Source organism: Castor canadensis, chromosome 14 (assembly GCF_047511655.1).
Source record: "Castor canadensis chromosome 14, mCasCan1.hap1v2, whole genome shotgun sequence".
Lineage (NCBI taxonomy): Eukaryota > Metazoa > Chordata > Mammalia > Rodentia > Castoridae > Castor > Castor canadensis.
Window position 1 is genome coordinate 105,777,728 of NC_133399.1, and position 18,513 is coordinate 105,796,240.

The 18,513-nt window shown below is 47.7% G+C and overlaps 1 protein-coding gene across 1 annotated transcript in view; it reads left to right on the forward strand.

Moving 5' to 3' along the window:
* Ephx2 (epoxide hydrolase 2) overlaps window positions 1-17,926 on the forward strand; it is a 33,582-nt gene extending 15,656 nt beyond the window's left edge. Inside the window, exons 9-19 of the mRNA XM_074055213.1 lie at window positions 1,191-1,225; window positions 3,515-3,541; window positions 5,503-5,588; window positions 6,992-7,103; window positions 11,565-11,636; window positions 12,696-12,729; window positions 14,168-14,270; window positions 14,868-14,937; window positions 16,893-16,973; window positions 17,293-17,351; window positions 17,535-17,926. Of these exons, the coding sequence (XP_073911314.1) occupies window positions 1,191-1,225; window positions 3,515-3,541; window positions 5,503-5,588; window positions 6,992-7,103; window positions 11,565-11,636; window positions 12,696-12,729; window positions 14,168-14,270; window positions 14,868-14,937; window positions 16,893-16,973; window positions 17,293-17,351; window positions 17,535-17,610 (755 nt within the window). The 3' untranslated portion in view covers window positions 17,611-17,926. The remainder of the gene's footprint in view (window positions 1-1,190; window positions 1,226-3,514; window positions 3,542-5,502; window positions 5,589-6,991; window positions 7,104-11,564; window positions 11,637-12,695; window positions 12,730-14,167; window positions 14,271-14,867; window positions 14,938-16,892; window positions 16,974-17,292; window positions 17,352-17,534) is intronic.
* The last annotated feature ends 587 nt before the right edge of the window (window positions 17,927-18,513 follow it).

Consider the following 18,513-nt stretch of genomic DNA (forward strand, 5'->3'; position numbering starts at 1 on the left):
AAGGTGTACAGCAAGACCCTGTCTTAAAAGAAAAAAGCCAGGCATTATGATTTGGAATACATACACACATCAGCCCGCTTTTGTATACAGTTCATAACATTTCATCTATTGATTTTAGGTAAAAAAAAAATTCTTTTCTCTTAAAAACTGGAAGTGTTTGTACCATTCTTTTGCACACTTCCATTTTTGGTGTCAAGAAATCTCAGCCCATTATAATCATGAGATTTTGGGTTCCCTTGATTTTGACACTTTTAGGATCTTTATCTGTGGCCTTCTAAACTTACATGATATTATTTTCCATCCACTTTGGTGGGTACATTTATCTTTCAGCTCTTGGAACTTTTCTTGAATTATTTCTTTGATCATTTTTCTTCTATTTTCTTCATTTTTCATTCTTTCTTTTCTTTTTGCTTTCTGGAATGGCTACCTTTTTTTTTGGTGGTACTGGGGCTTGAACTCAGGGCATCACATTTACCATGCAGGTGCTCTACCATTCAAACCATTCACTAGCCTTTTTTTGTGAAGGGCTTTTTGAGATAGGTTCTCATGAACTATTTGCCCAGGCTAGCTTCGAACCTGGATCCTACTGATCTCTATCTCCCAAGTACCTATGATTGTAGACCTGAGCCACTGGCACCCAGCTTGGAATTACTATCATTGTTAAAATGCCCCATATTCCTCAAAACGATCTATAGATATAATGCAATACCTATCAAAATTTCAGTGACATTTTTTTTTGCAGAGATAGAAAGCAATTCTGCAATTCATATGGACCAACAGAGATGTCCCTCAGTAGCCACGCTAGTCTTTGAAAGAAGAACAAAGCTGTAGGCATTTGAAACTATACATCCTGACTTCATAGTATATTATGAATTTCATGAATGGTATGATACAAACATTAAGACAGACATACTGACCAATGGAAGAGAATAGAGAGCTCAGAAGACCCACACACACACTGTCAAGGGTGCCAAGAACTCAGTGGGAAAAAAAATAGTCTCTTCACCAAATGATCGTGGGAAACACCTAGAGGAATGCAATTACCCTTAGCTATGTATTCCCAAAAATCAACTCAAAATGGACTAAAGACTTAATAAGTGGGGTTTTTCTTTTGGTAAAAGGGCCATTCTCATTTGTTGGTATATTTAAAAATCTCATGAATCAATATGTATTTTTATTTTTAATTGCAGAAATAGAAGAATATGCCATGGAGGTGTTGTGTAAGGTAAGAAGGACCTCCTGTAACTTCTCTAACATCTTTTCTATGCTGGTTTCTTGCTGGTGTGAGCCAGAAGCTCAGGTGTCCATTAAGAAAGTGCAGTGCACAGGATCTGAGTATAAATTCTCTCTGAAAGTGAAGATGATAGTTGTAAATGATAGCCAACGCATACAACGCACTTAGTGTGTCTCCCAGTGGAAACTGAGTCACTGGAAGGTTAAGGTCCCTACCTAAGGTCAACAGCTAGTACAGCCAGATTTGAACCCTGCCATACTCCATCGTAGCCTCTCCATCCTTAGAGTTTTAAGACTCACTCACTCCCTGGACATCAGCCCCCATCCCCACTCGCAGGCATGTCAGCTGTAGAACTCAGGCACAAGCCCAGCTTCCAGGCAGGACTGGTCTTCTGCCTCAGTTCCTCAGCTTTGCCTCTTTCCCTCTCTTGCTCCTAATCTTGTTCATGTCTCCCCTAAAATCCTGCCATGTGTTCCCCACCTCACTTCCCACTTCTGTCCACTCACCTGAACCCCCACTTATTCCTATCGGAATCTATGCTTGACATGGTGGTGTTGGGTCGCTTCAGAGTCCTTCAGGAAGTCCCATTACCAAAATAAGGGAGACAAAGAGATGCTCCTGTCCTCCTATGCCACCTTTTCAAAATCACTAGTACATCTACTTCTAGGAATTTACCAAAAGAATTGGTGACATGTGTCCACCAAAAAACCCAGACGCCAATGTTTCCAGCAGCTCTATTCATATTAGCTACTATTAGCTACACAGTGGAAATGACCAAATGTCCACCAGGCACCGAATGGCTAACACATGTGGTCATCCATGCCCTGGACCCATAATGCGTGTGAGGTACTGGGCACATGCTGTCCTGAAGACACAATGCTGAGTAAAGCCAGTTACAAAAGCCACATACTGTGTGGCTTCGTTTGTATGATGTATTCAGGACAGGCAATGCAGACACAGAAATTAGACTAGCGGTTTCCAGAAGACAGAGGAAGGGGAGACAGGAAGTGACAGCTAATGGGTACAGGGCTCCCTTCTAAGACAATGAAAACTTTCTTCCATTGGATGTTGATGACAGTTTCACAGTTCTGAATATGCTAAAAACTTTAAAAGGATGAATTTCATGGTATCTGAATTACATCAATAAAGCTATAAAAATCATTATTATAATATTTTAGTGTAAAAATGTATTCAAAAAGGCTCACATAAGCTTTAAATACAGGGTCACAGAAACTGGAGTTATGATCCATAACACTAGCCAGGTGTTGTGGTGCACACCTGTAATCCCAGCACTTGGGCGGCTAAGGCAGGAGGATCATGAATTTGCGGCCAGCCTGAGCTACTTGTGTCCAAAAAAAAAAAAAAATCCATAATATTGCTAATCCTTTTTTCTCCACTATATCCTCCCTAATATATTGAAAACCCATTTTCCTTAACTATGGCTTCCTAAATTTGAGTGATAATTTATCACCTAGCTGTTATTTTTTAGGCTGAGAATCTCATTTTTTAATTTTTAATTGACAGACAACTTTTTTGTGGTGTACAGCAGGATGTTTTATACAACGTGGATGAGTGAGTCTAGGTAATTAACAAATCATCATTTTCATGAAAAGAACACAGAACATCCACTCTGTAGATTTTCCAGGAGTATAATTTATGGTCACTAATTATTAGTCACGATCTCTTGAAATTTATTCCTCCAATCTAACTATAATTATGCATCCTTTGACCACCATCTCTCCACCCTCCTTACTTCTACCCATCTCAGCCTCTGGTAACCACTGTTCTACACTGTACTTCCCTGAAATCAACTTCTTAAGCTTGCACAAGAGTGAGATCGTGCAGTGTTTGCCTTTTCACCTAGCATACCGGTTCTCCAGGTTCCATGTTGTTACAAATGGCAGGGTTTCCTCCTTTTGATGGCTATATAGTATTTCTTTGTGTGGATATACCACATTTTCTTTACCCATTCATCAACTGATGGACACTTAGGTTGACTCCTTCTTTTGGCAACTGTGAATAATGCTGCAATAAATGTGAGCATAGAGAGGTCTTGTTTGTTTTAGAATGGCTTCCTTTAAGGACCCAATAAACCCATTCTTGGTACATTCATAGTCTTAGGAGTCCAAACTGGGCATGCTGGAGTGCAACACAATACACTGTCTTTTAAAGTTCTTTAGCATTTGGACACTTGTCTACACCCCATTGTCCTTCCATTGTATATGATCTTGGGTGCTTCACCCCTCCCCTTTCTGATTTGTGTCTGTGTGTCTTTCTTAGGAGATGGTAACCTTCCTGGATAAGTTGGTAAGCAATTTGGAGCTGATCTCTTTGGCAATTTCCACATGGGCCTGGGTAACCAGAGCAAAGGTGGCCACTTTTGAGGTGTCCATGCTTCGGCCAGCTGAGTGGGGGGAGGAGAGAATCACAAAGACAAAGACGGCAAAGGAGGGGTATTTGCAGGACAGTGTGCAGTGACGTGCTTTCTTGTTTGTTCCAAGAAGTAGAAGCAAACATCTTGCTGGCTTGAAGCCAGAAAGGACAGCCTTGAGGAAGAAGTTGGGAGATATCCTACAGACTTATATTCCACAACCAACAAGATCAACTCTAACGCCTTCATTTGGCACCATTGGCAATGTCGAACTCAGCAATAAGGAAGGAAAACCAATCAGCTTGGTGCTCTGCAGGGCACATACACACCCTCTGTCTGGCCCTCTGCCTCCCTGCGTTAGTCCAGGGCAGGATGACAGTGCAGGGAGGACTGGTGACAAGGATGCAAGCCAGTGATGGTGGAGGGAGAGAGCCCCAGAGCAGCAGGATTTAGCTTATTAACCGGATGCGGGAGTTGACAGGCTTCCAGTTCAATAGCAGGCACTGTGCCAGACCCTGGGGTGGGGGCTCTACTCCGCTCCATGAGATTGGTTTGGAAGTGTTTTGTGTGATGGTGTTGAATAGTCAACATGGTAGCCCAATCCTGACTCTGTGACCTTCTTACTACACAAGTGCCAACTGGAAGAGAAGGTCTCAGACTGGGGACAGAGGGGCTTGGTTGCAGGTCAGTGGGGTCAGGGGCCCATCCCTGGCCTGGTCATTACTGGGACACAAAGGAAGGAACCTGGGCTGGCTGCAGACGAGGTGGGCGTCTGGCCCGGGGGTGGTAGGTGAGGTGGTTGGAGCAGATGAGTTCCCAGTGCACAGTATCCATTCCAACTGGAGAGTCCTAAGGACTGAGAGGTAGGGGAGGGGTAGGTGAGGGACACGAGTCTGGAAGGCCCAGTGCCACAGAAGCCACAGGAAGCCCATGGCAAAGGTAATGCCTGATGCTGCAGCACAGCAGAAGGGTGAGAATTGAGAAGAACCAGGACCAACCACTGCTGGTGACTAGTAGCCTTTCAGAGAGAGGTGGCACAGGGAAGAAGCCTGCCATCAGAGACTTAGCATGGGACTTAGGGTGGTGACGGTGTAGACCACTGTGAGAGGTTTGACAGTAGATATGAAGGAGCAGAGCACAACAGGGGCCTGGGCCAGGAACCATCTTTCTAGGAGGTAGAGAAGCTGGGAGCATAGGACAGTCCCTGAGGTGGCTGACTGGGATGGTGGGGCAGGGTCCAGGACACAGCTGAATTATTTTAGGTTGGGAGACCTGGGTTCGAACTGTGGCTCTACCACTACCATCCGTGTGGCCACAGGCAGGTCACCTAACTACTGGAGCCTACCTACCCATTTGTAAAATGGGTAGAAGAAGATTAGTGGGAGGGTTCCAGATAGGAATGTAAAGCCCCGGCACAGCTCCCAGCAGGTGCACAATAAAGGAGAGCTGCTGTCAATGGGGGCCACAGCAAGGGAAGGGGGCGTGAAAGATGGTTTTGAACTTACTGTGGCCAGCTAAGAGAGCGGAGCTCCCGAAAGAGCAGGGAAGAATCACAGTCACTCAGTGAGTGGTGACATGGACCGTGAAGAGGGAAGTTACATCTCTTTTAAGAGAAAAGGGGAGAAAAAGGTGAAATAAAAGTTGATTTGAGGGAAGGTAGAGGGAGAGGAGGAACTCCTAGCCAGTGCTGTCAGTCTTCTAAGAAGTCAGAGGCTTGTCATTTGTGAAGAACTGTGTGCGGCTGGAGATGTGTGGGACTGGAGGTTGGAAGAGAGTGGACATCTCAGAAGAGCTACTGGGGCTCAGTGGAGGAGACCCTGGGCTTGCCAGGGACAGGCCTTTGGCTCTTGGTGCCCAGTCCAGAAGCCTGTCCATTTCTGTCCCTTCTTCTGCCTAGGGCATCCCACAAGCAGTGTTCATTGGTCATGACTGGGCCGGCGTGCTAGTGTGGAAAATGGCTGTCTTCTACCCTGACAGAGTGAGGTAGGTTTAGCCACACATGATGAGAATTTGGTAAGAGTGTGTGTTAGTTCCCATGAGAACTGTTCCTCACATATTTTACCCCAGGAAACTTCTGGAAAACAAGCAGGTAATCTGGAAGGAATTACCTCAACTCATTAGCCCCCACTGACATCTAACAAGGAAGGTCTAGTGACAGCCCTGCCCCAATCCCTGGCAATGGGACAAGTAAGTCAGGGCCTGAGTGGCCAGTGGGAACACAGAAGAATACTGGCTGACTTTGAGGTGAGTGGGTGACAATGCAGGGGTGTCAGAGTCACAGAATCATCACCAGGAGAGGTCAGCCCTGGACTCAGAGTCAGAAAATGTGGCTTTCAATTCTGTCCTGAAGTGGATGTGTGACAAATCACTTCACCTCTTAGGCTTTGGTTTTCTCAACCACAAGGCAGCAATAGGAAGTCCCCCTGGGTATACAACCTGGAAATGCTGCTCCAGTGTACAGAACATGATGTCTCACTCCCGCCTTCATGGCACTCATAATCCTCCCTAGAGTGGCATTGCTGGGCCCCATCGGGAGCTTCCAGGTGACAGGTTTTGAACTAGAGAGTGGAGTGGACTTTGATGAAGTAACCTGCAGTTAAAACCTACCTGACCTCTCTCAGCAATTAGACAAACATCCTCAGTGCCACCTGAAAGTCCCCAGCCAATCCAGTTACTGCCTATCGGGCTGAGTTCATGAGAACAGGTACTTTGTTCTGCCTCAGACCCCTGCCACTCACAGCCTAGGGTCACATCAAAGACTTGAAAGATCAGACATATTCTCTCTCTCTCTCTCTCTCTCTCTCTCTCTCTCTCTCTCTCTCTCTCTCTCTCCTCTGTTTCTTTCAAACCAGAAATAAGAGCTTCCTTCTTAAGAATTGAGTTTGCCAAAAAGTTATTCTGCAGGCACATTACCTGCTCTTTGAAATGAAGAAAAGGAACCACAGCTAAGCTGTGATATCTACTTCAAGGAGGTAAAATGCCTGGTTGTGCTAAACCCAATCTCTCCCCAGAGAGAATTTTAAAACATTTCACACGGCAAAGTGAAGTTTTGCCCAGTGACACCACGTTGTGCTCTGGTTTCCAGTTCCCTTTCTTGTTCTTCTGTCTCCAGCACGGCCACCATGATCTGGCACTGGTGGCCCTACCTCTGTGGTCATTGAGGCACCCTTGCCACTAGGAGAGTAGGAGGAAGCCGAATGGAAAGAAACCCACTGGGTTAGGAACAAAAGCATCTGAGTTCTAATCCTATTCTTCCACACTGCCTGCGTGAGACCTGGGCCATGTAACTTTCCTGCTTGGAGCTTTATTTTTAACCCGCAGGGTCCCTTCTGAAACTTGTGCACTGTCTTACAGACTCTCTGTCCTGGTGCCTCTTATTTCTGCAGGGCAGTGGCCAGTTTGAACACTCCCTACATGCCGGGAGATCCCAAGGTGCACCCCATGGAAGCCATCAAAAGCATTCCGGTTTTTAACTACCAACTCTACTTCCAAGAACCAGTAAGTGCATGGTGCTGAGAGCGATAGCACCACCTTTCTTTCTTCCCCTTCTTCTTTCTGTCTGTTGGTTTATCTTTGTCTCCATTAATTTCCTGTGGCATTATTGGGAAATGATTTTACAGGCAGGCTTGGGTGCATTGGCTGCAGAGCTCAGCGGGTCCTTTGCAGGGTGAGGTTATATTTCCGTGTGTGTGTGTGTGTGTGTGTGTGTGTGTATGTGTGTGTGTATGTGTGTGTATATGTGTGTGTGTATGTGTGTGTATGTGTGTGTATGTGTGTGTATATGTGTGTGTATGTGTGTGTGTGTATGTGTGTGTGTATGTGTGTGTATGTGTGTGTATGTGTGTGTATGTGTGTGTGTGTATGTGTGTATGTGTGTGTGTATGTGTGTGTATGTGTGTGTGTATGTGTGTGTATGTGTGTATGTGTGTGTGTATGTGTGTGTATGTGTGTGTGTGTATACGTGTGTGTATGTGTATGTATGTGTGTGTGTATGTGTGTGTGTGTGTATGTGTATGTGTGTGTGTGTATGTGTGTGTGTATGTGTGTATGTGTGTGTGTATGTGTATGTGTGTGTGTGTGTATGTGTGTGTGTGTACACAATGTGTGTTTGGGGTGGCCAAGGGCAGAGGAGTAATGGAAGGTTGGTGCCAAGCTGGCTTCTGCTGTTTGTGTGAATTTAGGAAAGTGTTGACTACTCCCTTGGAGCTGCCCCCTTGGCCTCTCCCAGGAACCTGGTATTTCTGCTCACTGAGAACTGAGCTTTATGCTTTTGGTATCAGAAATCAAAAAATCCCACAGCAGGCCAGGAGTGTGCTGTAGAGTGTGGGAGCTTTCCAAATATCAATCCTGGTGTGGCCACGATATCTTTAAAAGACATCCCTGGTCCATGGGTGATACGTGTGATGGGGTCCTGCTACTGGGGTTTGCAGAGAGCAGTATCGTGAGTGACCTGCTCAGGAATAACAAAGATCCCTTCCCAAGGCAGCTCCTGATAAATGAGCCCCGCACCCAGGCAACAGCTAAGCTGGCCTGCAGTATGTTTTCTGAATGGGGGCTCTGCTCACCACCTCCCTGGTTTCGTGTAACATGGTTTCCATCAAGACTCCCCTCAGTGTGGCCTTCCACTCCAGTTCCAAACACTGCCTCCTCCAGGAAGCCCCATCTCCTTCCACCATCACCAAGGAACTGCGCTCCTCAGTTGCTGTGACTGTGTCTCGTGGACCACTATGAGTGCAGGGACTTGGCTTGGTTTTGCACCCTCTGTGGCTGGTTCTGGGGGCTGAGCGCACGTTCCCAGAGAGGAGAATCCTAAAGCCACATCTACAAAACAGTCCAGAGACCCCTGGTCCTGAGTCCTTGCTCACTTTGGGAGGTCACCTTGCTTGGTTCTGCACCTCACGTCCCACAAGAGCTCTGGATCTGTGGCATGGAGTGGGGAAGGAGAGGAGACATTTGTCATCTGTGCTGCTGGGTAGCACTTGCAGGGTTTCTGATGCAAGTCAGGGCGGTAATTACAACACCCATGCATTTGTAAGATGTAGTTATGGCTCAGAATCAATCATGGCATGATGAATGAAATGCCAAGGCTGCGGGAGGAGGATACTCAATTCTAAGTGATCAATGAGCCCTGCTTGGCCGCGGGTCGGCCTCGGCCATGGTTCTTATTTATGACAGCCACCCCCATCCCAGGAGCAGTTGCTGTTTATAAGCTCAGGGCTGATTGCAGCATTTAGAGGGACCTGCAGAGGCCTGGTCAGGGCTTTGCTCTCTAATGGGCCTTAGAAGAGCAAACGATGCCAAAAGAGCCGGTAAAAATCAAAGCGAGCACAAAAGTAAATAGATCTGTCCACCCATGGAAAGGTCCACCAGACTGACAGGAGAACAGGACACAGGGAGGGTGGGAAGAGGACAAGATAAGAGCACTGTACTCTGTTCATGTGCCCAGGTGACACTAGATGACTCTGATTTATAGAAGGGAAGGTGTATCTCTATGTCACACAGAACAATGACAAATGTCCTGCCTGCCCAGGACAGGGCTGCTCCTTTGTACTCCTGAGCCCAGAGTTCCAGGATGGCCTCCAGAATCCAACACAGTTTCAAGCCCCAGTGCTGACACCTGTTAACTGGTCAACCTCCTCCAGAGCCTCAGTTTCCTCATCTGTGAAATGGGGGTTTTGTAAAGATTAAATGACCTCATTCCTGTTCTTACCATGCCTGGCTCACAGGAGCTATGCCAAGACATTGTAAATATTACTGTCATTACTATTGTCTCCATCCTTAAAATTATCAAAGTGTACCGGAATCACCTATTTTGGGTCTGGTCTCCTCACTGATTCTAGGAGCTTCTTAGGGACACTCACTGTGTCTCATTCATAATTTTTATTCCCACTGTCAAAGAAAGGTAGTAGGAGTTACCCAGCACAGGCTAGACGAATGGGAAGGAGAAAAGGAAGCAGAGAGGAAAGAAGGAACATATGATGACAGATCTGGTGGATGTGCTGTTTCTTGTTTTTTTGTTTCTGTGTTGATATCTGGGCATCTGGTGGAGTGATCATCTCCAATTTTAAAACACTGGCTTTCACGGAGAGAGATTTTACCTGTACGTGTATCCTAAGTGTTGGTGGGTTGAGGTGCTGGTTTTGTCTCTGTGCAGGCTCAGTCATAGAGTCTCTGTAGTTTCTTCAGCTGTGGTCAAGCTGAAGGAAACTTTGCACCTGTTCACTCCATCAAGTGCAACCTCCACACAGGGACCGGGGTCACCTGAGCTCCTAGGGAGCAGGTCCACTGGAGCATGTTGGTAAAATGCAGTCTGGTTTGGTGGAGTTGGAAGGGGGGCTAGGGTCTGCATTCTACCCAGCTCCCGGGTGAATCGTTGCTGATGCTCCCCGCAGCACACCTGCAGCAGCAAGACCGGTGGGCCTGCAGCTCTTAGCCATCACTGAGTTAAGAATTCAACAAAAGTTACAGACTCTCTCCCCAGACAAATTCATGTCCACTAAACCCTGGGAAGTTCAAGATGTTTCAGGCCTTCTGAAACCCACACCAAGGATCCCCGACTATTTTGTTAGGATCTCTCCTCAGTCCACCCGCCAAGTCCCACCTGTCCTCCCTGTCCAGTGCCAGTGCTGTCTCACTGGTAAAAGCTAACTGTTGTCTTTTGAGCAAGCACAGTAAGCCATTGCTTTCTTTAGAGTCCTTTAAGCTGCCGTGTCCTCCAGGTTTGCTACTTGCCTGGGTCCCCAACAACTCTTTAAAGTCCTGACACATAGTATCAGTGAATGAGTGCTGGCTAAATGAATTAGTGCATACTAACACTTTACAAGAAATACCAGGTCAAGGGCGAGTGTGGGATTCATGCCAGGTCAAGGGCGAGTAAACCCAGTTACTTGGGAAGTGGAGGTGGGTTGTGGTTTGTGACTAGCCTGGCAAAAAGTTATCCAGACCCTATCTCAAAGAAGAAGCAGGGCATGGTGGTACACATCTGCAATTCTAGCTATGAGGGAGGCAGAGGTAGGAGGATTGCAGTCTGAGGCTTACCCTGAGCAAAATGTTTCAGACCCTATCTGAAAAACAGCTAAATCAAAAAGGTCTGGGGGTGTGGCTCAAGTGGTAGAGCACTTGCCTAGCAAGCACGAGATCCTGAGTTCAAACCCCAGTACCGGAAAAAAACAAAAAACAAGCCAAATATTTCTGGCATTTGAAAATATTTGTAATGGTCAACCCCTCGTGTGCATGACTGGGCCAATCTCTGTTTTGCAATAAATAAGCATCTAATGAATGTTGAATTCAAAAGGATGAGGGAGAGAAAAAGAAGGAGACAGAAAGGAGATAATGAGGCACACAACTCCATGCCCTCTCCTCCCTCTGCCTTCCCCATGTTGGGCAGCCAGGCAGCCAGGCCCCATTGTGGTGATAGGTAAGCAATTATTTGAGCCACGAGGCAGAAGAAGCTGTAATTTGTTCCCACAAGGATGTGTGTCCCAGCCAGCTCTTGCTTAGGAAGGCAATCCACTGGCCTTCCATTGTAATAATTTAGGCTCAAATCAAAGAAGTTGGTGTTGAAGTTGCTACAGCAAAATCAAGCCAATTGAACCGCAGAGCTTTGGGCTTCCTGCACTTGTCCTCTCTGAATCGCTGAAGCCCGCTCCTCCTCTCTCCCCCATCAGCCCTCAACCTGAACCTGTACCAGTCCTCTTTCCCCATTCCTTTGGAGGGATTATTGTGAGACATGCTCACAGTAGGAATTTGAGGAAACAGAAAAGAAGCAGCATCCATAAACCCACCTCCAGGAGAGGGGGCCCCTGTTAGCATCTTGTATTTTATTTTAATCTTTTTTTAAAAAATGAAAATTGAAATTAATGGAATTGTCATGAAACCTTGCTTTCAGTCTGATGGGGGAGAGGTGTTGTTCCCAGGATTTCTGGGGAATCCTTCATTTTGCTTTCTTGGCTGTTTTAGGGAGTGGCTGAGGCTGAACTGGAACAGAACCTGGGTCGGACTTTCAAGAGCTTCTTCCGAGCAAGTGATGAGGTGAGGGATGGGGAACTGAGGTGTGTGGGATGGCACTGCTCTGAAGGAAAGGGGGTGGCTGGGGTTGAAACAGGGTATGGGAATTATCAGTGACCCTCTTGTCTATATCTTCTATAGTCAGTAGATTGGGGTTCCTTTCTACTGTTCCATTGTTAGTAGAGACACAAGACCAAACAGTAGTTATAACAACAGTGGTTGGGGAACTCTCCTGCTATCACTGTTACCATTTTACTATGCATAATTGACTTACCCACATGTAAAATTAATTGCTATCTCTCTGTTCTTGAACGTCCAAAGGAGTATGGAATGCTTTAATTCCATACGCCCACACCTGTCCTGTGTGTCAGCTGTCATTACCTCTGTTTTACATACACCCCATGCCTGTCTACACTTTCCCATGCCTCCCAGTGTCTTTGCTGATTACTCTTGCTCCTGTTGGTTAATAAACCTGAGACAGACATTACTCAAATCTGCAAGTGCCTGGAGCATCCTTGGTCCAGAGCTCTGACTGTCGGTTCCATCATTATTTTGACATCTAAAAGGTCCCTTGCTTTTTGGGGGGAGGTTAGCATGTTTCTTATAGAGTGATTCTCCCTTATCTGCTATTTCCATGGTTTTAGTTCTTCTTGTTCAACCCTGGTACAAAATATTAAACAGAAAGTTCCAGAAATATATCTTAAGTTTAAAATCATGCACCATTCTGAGTTGTGCAATAAAATGTCACACTGTCCTGTCTGGAACCATCTTTGTTTCTCATAAGATGTCTTGAGAGAGCGGGGAGGGCCCACCACAGAACTTTTATTACGGTGTTGTTGTAATTATTCTATTTTATTATTAGTTATTGTTGTTAATCCCACTGGGTCTCATTTGTGAGTTAAACTTTATCATAGACATTAGGTACAAGAAAACACATAGAACATGTAGAGTTCAGTACTGTCCCTTTCCACTGAGGGTCTGAGGACATCCCCACTGGCGTCTGTGTGACACTTTAGATCTTTTCTTGTAACAGGGCTTTCAGGTGGTCTGCTTCAGTATCTTTCTTTGCCTTTCTTCCCACAGGGCTTTCCAGCTGTGGATAAAGTCACAGAAATGGGTAAGAGCCATTCCTAGAAGAGAAGGAACCCAGAGGGCCATGTCAGCTGAACACTATAAACATTTCTTCCTCTGTCTACCCTGGCAGAAGCTCTGATACTTCCTTCGAGGCCCAATCTTTGACTTGTCCAACAAAGGTCCCCACGGGGTAAATGGTGCTCACTCCTATCCCTGGCCCACCACACTGCCTCAGCCTCTTTTCCTCTAGCTGGGAGTCAGTACCCTAAACAGAGTTTGGAGGACTTTTAGAGTATGTTCAGACAGTCCGCCCTCTACTGCTGAGGACTCCAGCCCAGGCAGGAGAAGTGTATGTGAGGCAGGAAGGACTGGACCCCACCCGGGAGTCCTCTCTCATCACCCACTGGCCCTTCCTCCCCCACGCTCTGTCTTCTGGGCAGTCCAGTTCCCTCTTTACTGGGTTGGGTTTAATTAAGCTCGGACTGGAGCTTATCCCATGGCCCCAACACCCAGCACTGTTCCCTAACACTGTGTCCCTGCCATTATTCACTTGTATTTTATTAATAATGGTGATTGCTGCTGCTTGTTTGAGCACTGCTGTGTGTGTCCGACTGGGGGCTTGGCCCCTTTTAAGTAAATAATTTATAATCCCTATAACTTCACCAATGTTATCATTATGATCTCTTGATTGCAAATGAAGAAAATGGGTCTCAGATGTTTGACTTGTCCAAAAAGGCCAAGCTGGGCTTAAATTCCTCTGACCCCTTTGACCTATGGCATGAAAGTCTGGAGTGGCCAGCTCCTCTACTTTGAGGATTCTGAGTCTGAAACTGGTGAGCTGGTCCTGTTTGGATGCCAGTGATACTGCCCCTGGGGGCTCCCTGGGAAGCTGCACTGTCCCGGGGTTGCCAGTGTCACCCTCTGGGAGGGCAGACTGGGTACTGCCAAGACGCAGTACATCTCTGAGGACAAGATGGGATTCCACACTGAGACCCCCCCCCGGGAGTGTCGGTGAAGATGCAGTGACAACAGGCTCCCAGTCCCCTGTTGTTCAGCAGTGACATGGCAAATGGGCCCTCATTAGGTCAGCTGTTGAGAAGGGTTTAGTCTAAGGAAGCCTGGGATGTGGAGGGCTGCAGGGTCTGGAAGACAACTGAGGTCTGCCTGAGATGGTGTCATCCTGGCAGTGAGCCGTGCTGGGAGTGCTGGGAGCAGGGTGTGCCATGGTTGGTGTGGCCTGCCCCAGAGCAATGATAACCACTAGTGAGGTGTGTTGGGGGGACACCACCAGGCTCCAGAGATCACTGTGAGGAGCTCAAAAGTTGATGAGCTCAGTGTGGGAGAGGAAGCCAGGACACACAAGAAGACTGAACTCCCAGTTCAGGTGGGATGTGGGAAACATGGATGTGTGCAGCCTCAGCTCAGGGCACCAGCCTTAGAACTGCCCCACAGGTGGGAGAGAAACAAGTGTCTGTTTACAGGAGGCCTCTTTGTGAAAACCCCAAAAGATCCCGGGCTCAGCAAGATGGTCACCGAGGAGGAAATCCAGTTCTACGTGCAGCAGTTCAAAAAGTCGGGCTTCAGGTAAAGAGAGAAGGGGACCCCAGGCCTGGTGAAGAGGGACTGCAGCAATCAGGGTGGGTCCCTGTTCCCTCCACCACAGCTCCAGGAGCGCCAGGCCAGCCTCTGCTGGAGTGCCTCCAGTGTCGGGAGCCTCACTACCTATGGTGCTTGTGGGATCCCTGAAGGACAGAGGTTTTAAATGGTTTTTTAGTCACAGCTTCTCTTCAGAGAACCCCAAAAGTTCATGTAAATCAAAACTTGCATACATTTCGGCACCTTTGCGCAGCCTCCCTGTGTCCTTTATCAGTGGGCTCCCTGGAGCAGGGGAGTGGCCTTTGGCTACTGAAGGGCTTAACCAAGCTTTCCACCCCTACACATCCCCAGAGGACGAGATGATCCTGCAGGGCCAACTTCCATGCGTCCCAAAGCCCCCTCAGCGGCTGCCAGCCCTGCACTCCATCCTGCTGAGTAAAGTTGGGTGGGTGAGGACTGAAGACAAATGCTGGGCCTTGATGCCCTCCTTGTGATGGCTGGCTCCCCACAGAGCAGGTTCCCATAGGGATGGCACCAGTCAGCCCCTCGAAGCTCACCTGTGTTGCCCTCTGATCTGCTCCCCAGAGGTCCCCTAAACTGGTATCGGAACATGGAACGGAACTGGAAGTGGAGTTGCAGAAGCATTGGTCGGAAGGTGGGTGCTGTGTGTTTCCCCACCCACTTGGAAACCACCTTTGCCCTCCCCTGGGCTTCCCCTTGGCCCTCCCCTGGCAGGACCCTGAGTTGGAGCTGGGTGGGATAGACTCGCTGGCATCCTTCAGACCCACTGGCTTCCTCCTTTCCCTCTGGAGTTGGGACAGGCTCTACTCAGGGGCTTCCTCTTAGTGCCTCTTGCTGGTATGTCCCCTGGAATGGTGGTAGGTGGGCTTGGGGACAAGCAAGGCTCTGTCCAGGTAGTTGCAGCATCATTTGGGAGGCCCAGGTCTCCTGTCAGTGGCCTAAGCCAGTGCAGAGGTGGGCCAGAAGGACTCCCAGGGGTGGCATGGACAATGGAGCCCCGAACACAGAAGCACCTTAGGTGCTTTCAGTCACACATGGCCTGAGCCTAGAGTTGTATAACCTTTTGATTTTTGCCTCCAAGCCTCAGTTTCCTCATCTGTCCAGCAGATGATAGGTTTCCAACCTCTGGGTGCACGAAGAGAATCATTTTACATCATAAATGTTAAAACAGAGAGAAAGTGTATTTTCTCCCAACATGGTAGCAAGGGGAGCCAGGCCTTCAACGGTCCTCTGGGGAGCACTGGTCTCTCCTTGGTTCACTCCATGTGAGTGAGTGCACCTGCTGTGTGCCAGGCAGCATGCTAGATGTGGGGACACTGTGGTCACTAGAGGAGAGAAGGTCCTGACCTCCAGAGTAGGTCTTGAGGCAACAGAGTATACAGCATAGTCGTTAAAAGCAGGTTGGGAAGTAAGATGGCCTGGATCTAATCCCTGTGTGACATTAGGAAAGGCACGTAACCACTGTGACCCTCTGTTGCCTCTTCTGCAGTAAGCAAATGACAAGAATAGCGCCTACCTCACAGTGATGATGAGGTAGAATGTTGTCAAGAACGGTTCACTGTCATCACCACTAACCTGTAACTGATAAAAGTTACCAAGCTGCAGATGGAGCAACCAGATCTGTCAGTGTGGTGGGAAATGAAAAACCCCGATATTGCTAAGGTTGGGAATCCCCTTCCTCTATGATTATCCATGGATCTTCCTCGCTCCTCTCCTGCCTCCTCTCATGTCAACCTCCTGTTTACATTTGGGCTTGGAACATTCTAGAGTTTACAGAGCCCCTCAGCAGCCTCAGGACTGGTTTCAGCAACAAAACCACTTTGTCCTTCCCTTGGTTCCCCAGAAGCAGGGGTGATAAGAAGCACATATTTCTTCACAGAGGCAAAAATAGTGCAGAGACTTCAACCAAGATCAGGCTGAGGCTGTTTGAAAATGATAAAAATGCCAGGTATTGGTGGTTCATACCTGTAATCTCAGCTCCTCAAAAGGCAGAGGCAGAATGATCAAAAGTTTGAGGGCTGTCTTAAAATAAAATAAAAAGGGACTGGGGGTGTAGCGTACTTACCTGGCATGAGCAAAACCTTGGGTTCAATTCCTAGTGCTGATGCAGAAAGAAAGAAGAAGGAGGGTGAGAGGGAAGGAGAGATGGAGGGAGGGAGGGACGAAGGAAGGGAGGGAGAGGAAGGAAGGAAGGAAGGAAGGAAAGAAAGAAAGATTCCATTCACACCTGGGAAATCTTTGCTGCCCTTTTTGATATTTGTTTAATTCAGAGAAAGGGAATCTTGACCTTCATTCAAGGGCATCTGTCCTCCCTCCTGGTACCACCAAGCCATTTCCACACTGGTCACTACATTACTAAATCCAACACTCAAAAGCACTCCAGGGGTAATGCTGACTCCTTCCTATAAAGCTTGACAGAAACAAAGCCAGGACCACAGTGATGCGGCAAGGGTCTTTTGCGGGGGAAAGAGGACTAGCAGCAGAGGAAGCACCAGGGCATGTGCACCTGCCTGGTCTCAGTGCCTGAGTGCAGAGGACATCTGGGGTGGTGGTGGGGGGCCAGCTGTTCCAGTCTCCTCTTCTCCCCAGATCCTGATCCCGGCCCTGATGGTAACAGCAGAGAAGGATGTCGTTCTTACTCCTGAGATGTCCAAGCACATGGAGAACTGGGTGAGGGAACAAGATTTTCGGTGGGTCTCGGGAGAAAACACAGGTGTCCAGAGGGAGACAGCAGTGGAGGAACAGACAGGAGAGTTGGCTGGAGCCCTGCTCTGACTGGGATTCCTAACTAACTCACTGCCCCTTCCCCTGACTGACAGTCCCTTTCCCCTGCACTGATGTGGTCACTTTTGTCCTAAATGATACGGGGGCCTTGGGACTGGCCTACGGGGAGCAGAGTGGAAGGTGTCCCCTCACGAGTGGTCTTTACTGCTGTTGCACTGACCTGAAACCAGACTCATTTGCATTCTGCCCTTGACCTTTCTTTCAGATCCCCCACCTGAAAAGAGGGCACATTAATGATTGTGGGCACTGGACACAGATGGAGAAGTAAGGAGATTGGGGGCTCCCTGGGTCGGGGGAGAAGAATTCCCCATTCACCTTCCCTAAAAACTTTTCAGGCTTAATTAATTCTGCCCAGTTTGGGCCTGGCTTGGTCATTTGCTTCATGCGCCTCACCTTAGCAGGGAGAGCAGGTCACACAGGGTGACTTGCCCTTTATTGCACTTCCAGGCCCACTGAGGTGAACCAGATCCTCATTGACTGGCTGGAGACTGAAGTCAAGAACCGACCAGTCTCCAAGATTTAGCCTGCGGCTTCCATCCCTTGTCACCACGAGGAGTGAAGGAGTTTGCCAAAAAGTGATTTTTCTTGCAAAGAAGTCGATCAAATGTAATTTGGTGTAATTTTAGATCCAGGAGAAATTGTGTGTGATTAATCATCTGAGTATAATTGCCCCATCTGTTTATCTCTAAGAACAGTTAGTGTCCTGTCAGGACAGAATGGGGGCACCCCTAAGGTGATTTCTCTTTGAGTGACCAATGCATAGTTTTGTAGCAAAATCCACAGTTCATGATGAAGAGTGGAGATTAGGAATCTTTATCAATAAAGCCAAGGTGACAGTGTCTGCTGTTTGTGTTCTTGGGAAGGTAACCCTGCCTTCTGAGGTGTTGATTTCTATGGACACTTTCTGTCTGCCCTGGGGCCCTGCTATAGTCTCCAGTTCACTGTGTGACCCCAACCAGTACTGTCCAGGGACCCTTCTGGGAGGATGGGATCCTCTGCAGCAACCAGCCAAAATTAACTGTGTTCCCTTTCTCCCTGTCTTCCTTGCATGGTTTGTTCTGCACTAATGCATACATTGAGCACCTGAAATGTGCTAATAAGATGAAGAAACAAATTTTAGATTTTGTTTAATTTTAAATAAATAGCCCTGTTTGGCCAGCAGCCACCATACCATGAGTTTCAGGGCAGATCCAGCTCTGTTTTCACCTCCAGGCTGTCCTTTCTCTCATCACATCCAGTTAGTCTTACTGATCTATCTCCTGCAGTCCTGTCCTCTGCCCTGCTTTGGGCACCAGAATTCTGCAGTAGCCTTCTAACACACACACAACAGGCTTGCTCTCCATTACCCTCCGTCCAAGATGTGCTCCCTTTTGCCTTCACCCAGGCTATGCTACCAGCTCCAACCACCTCCACCAAGTCCCAGATA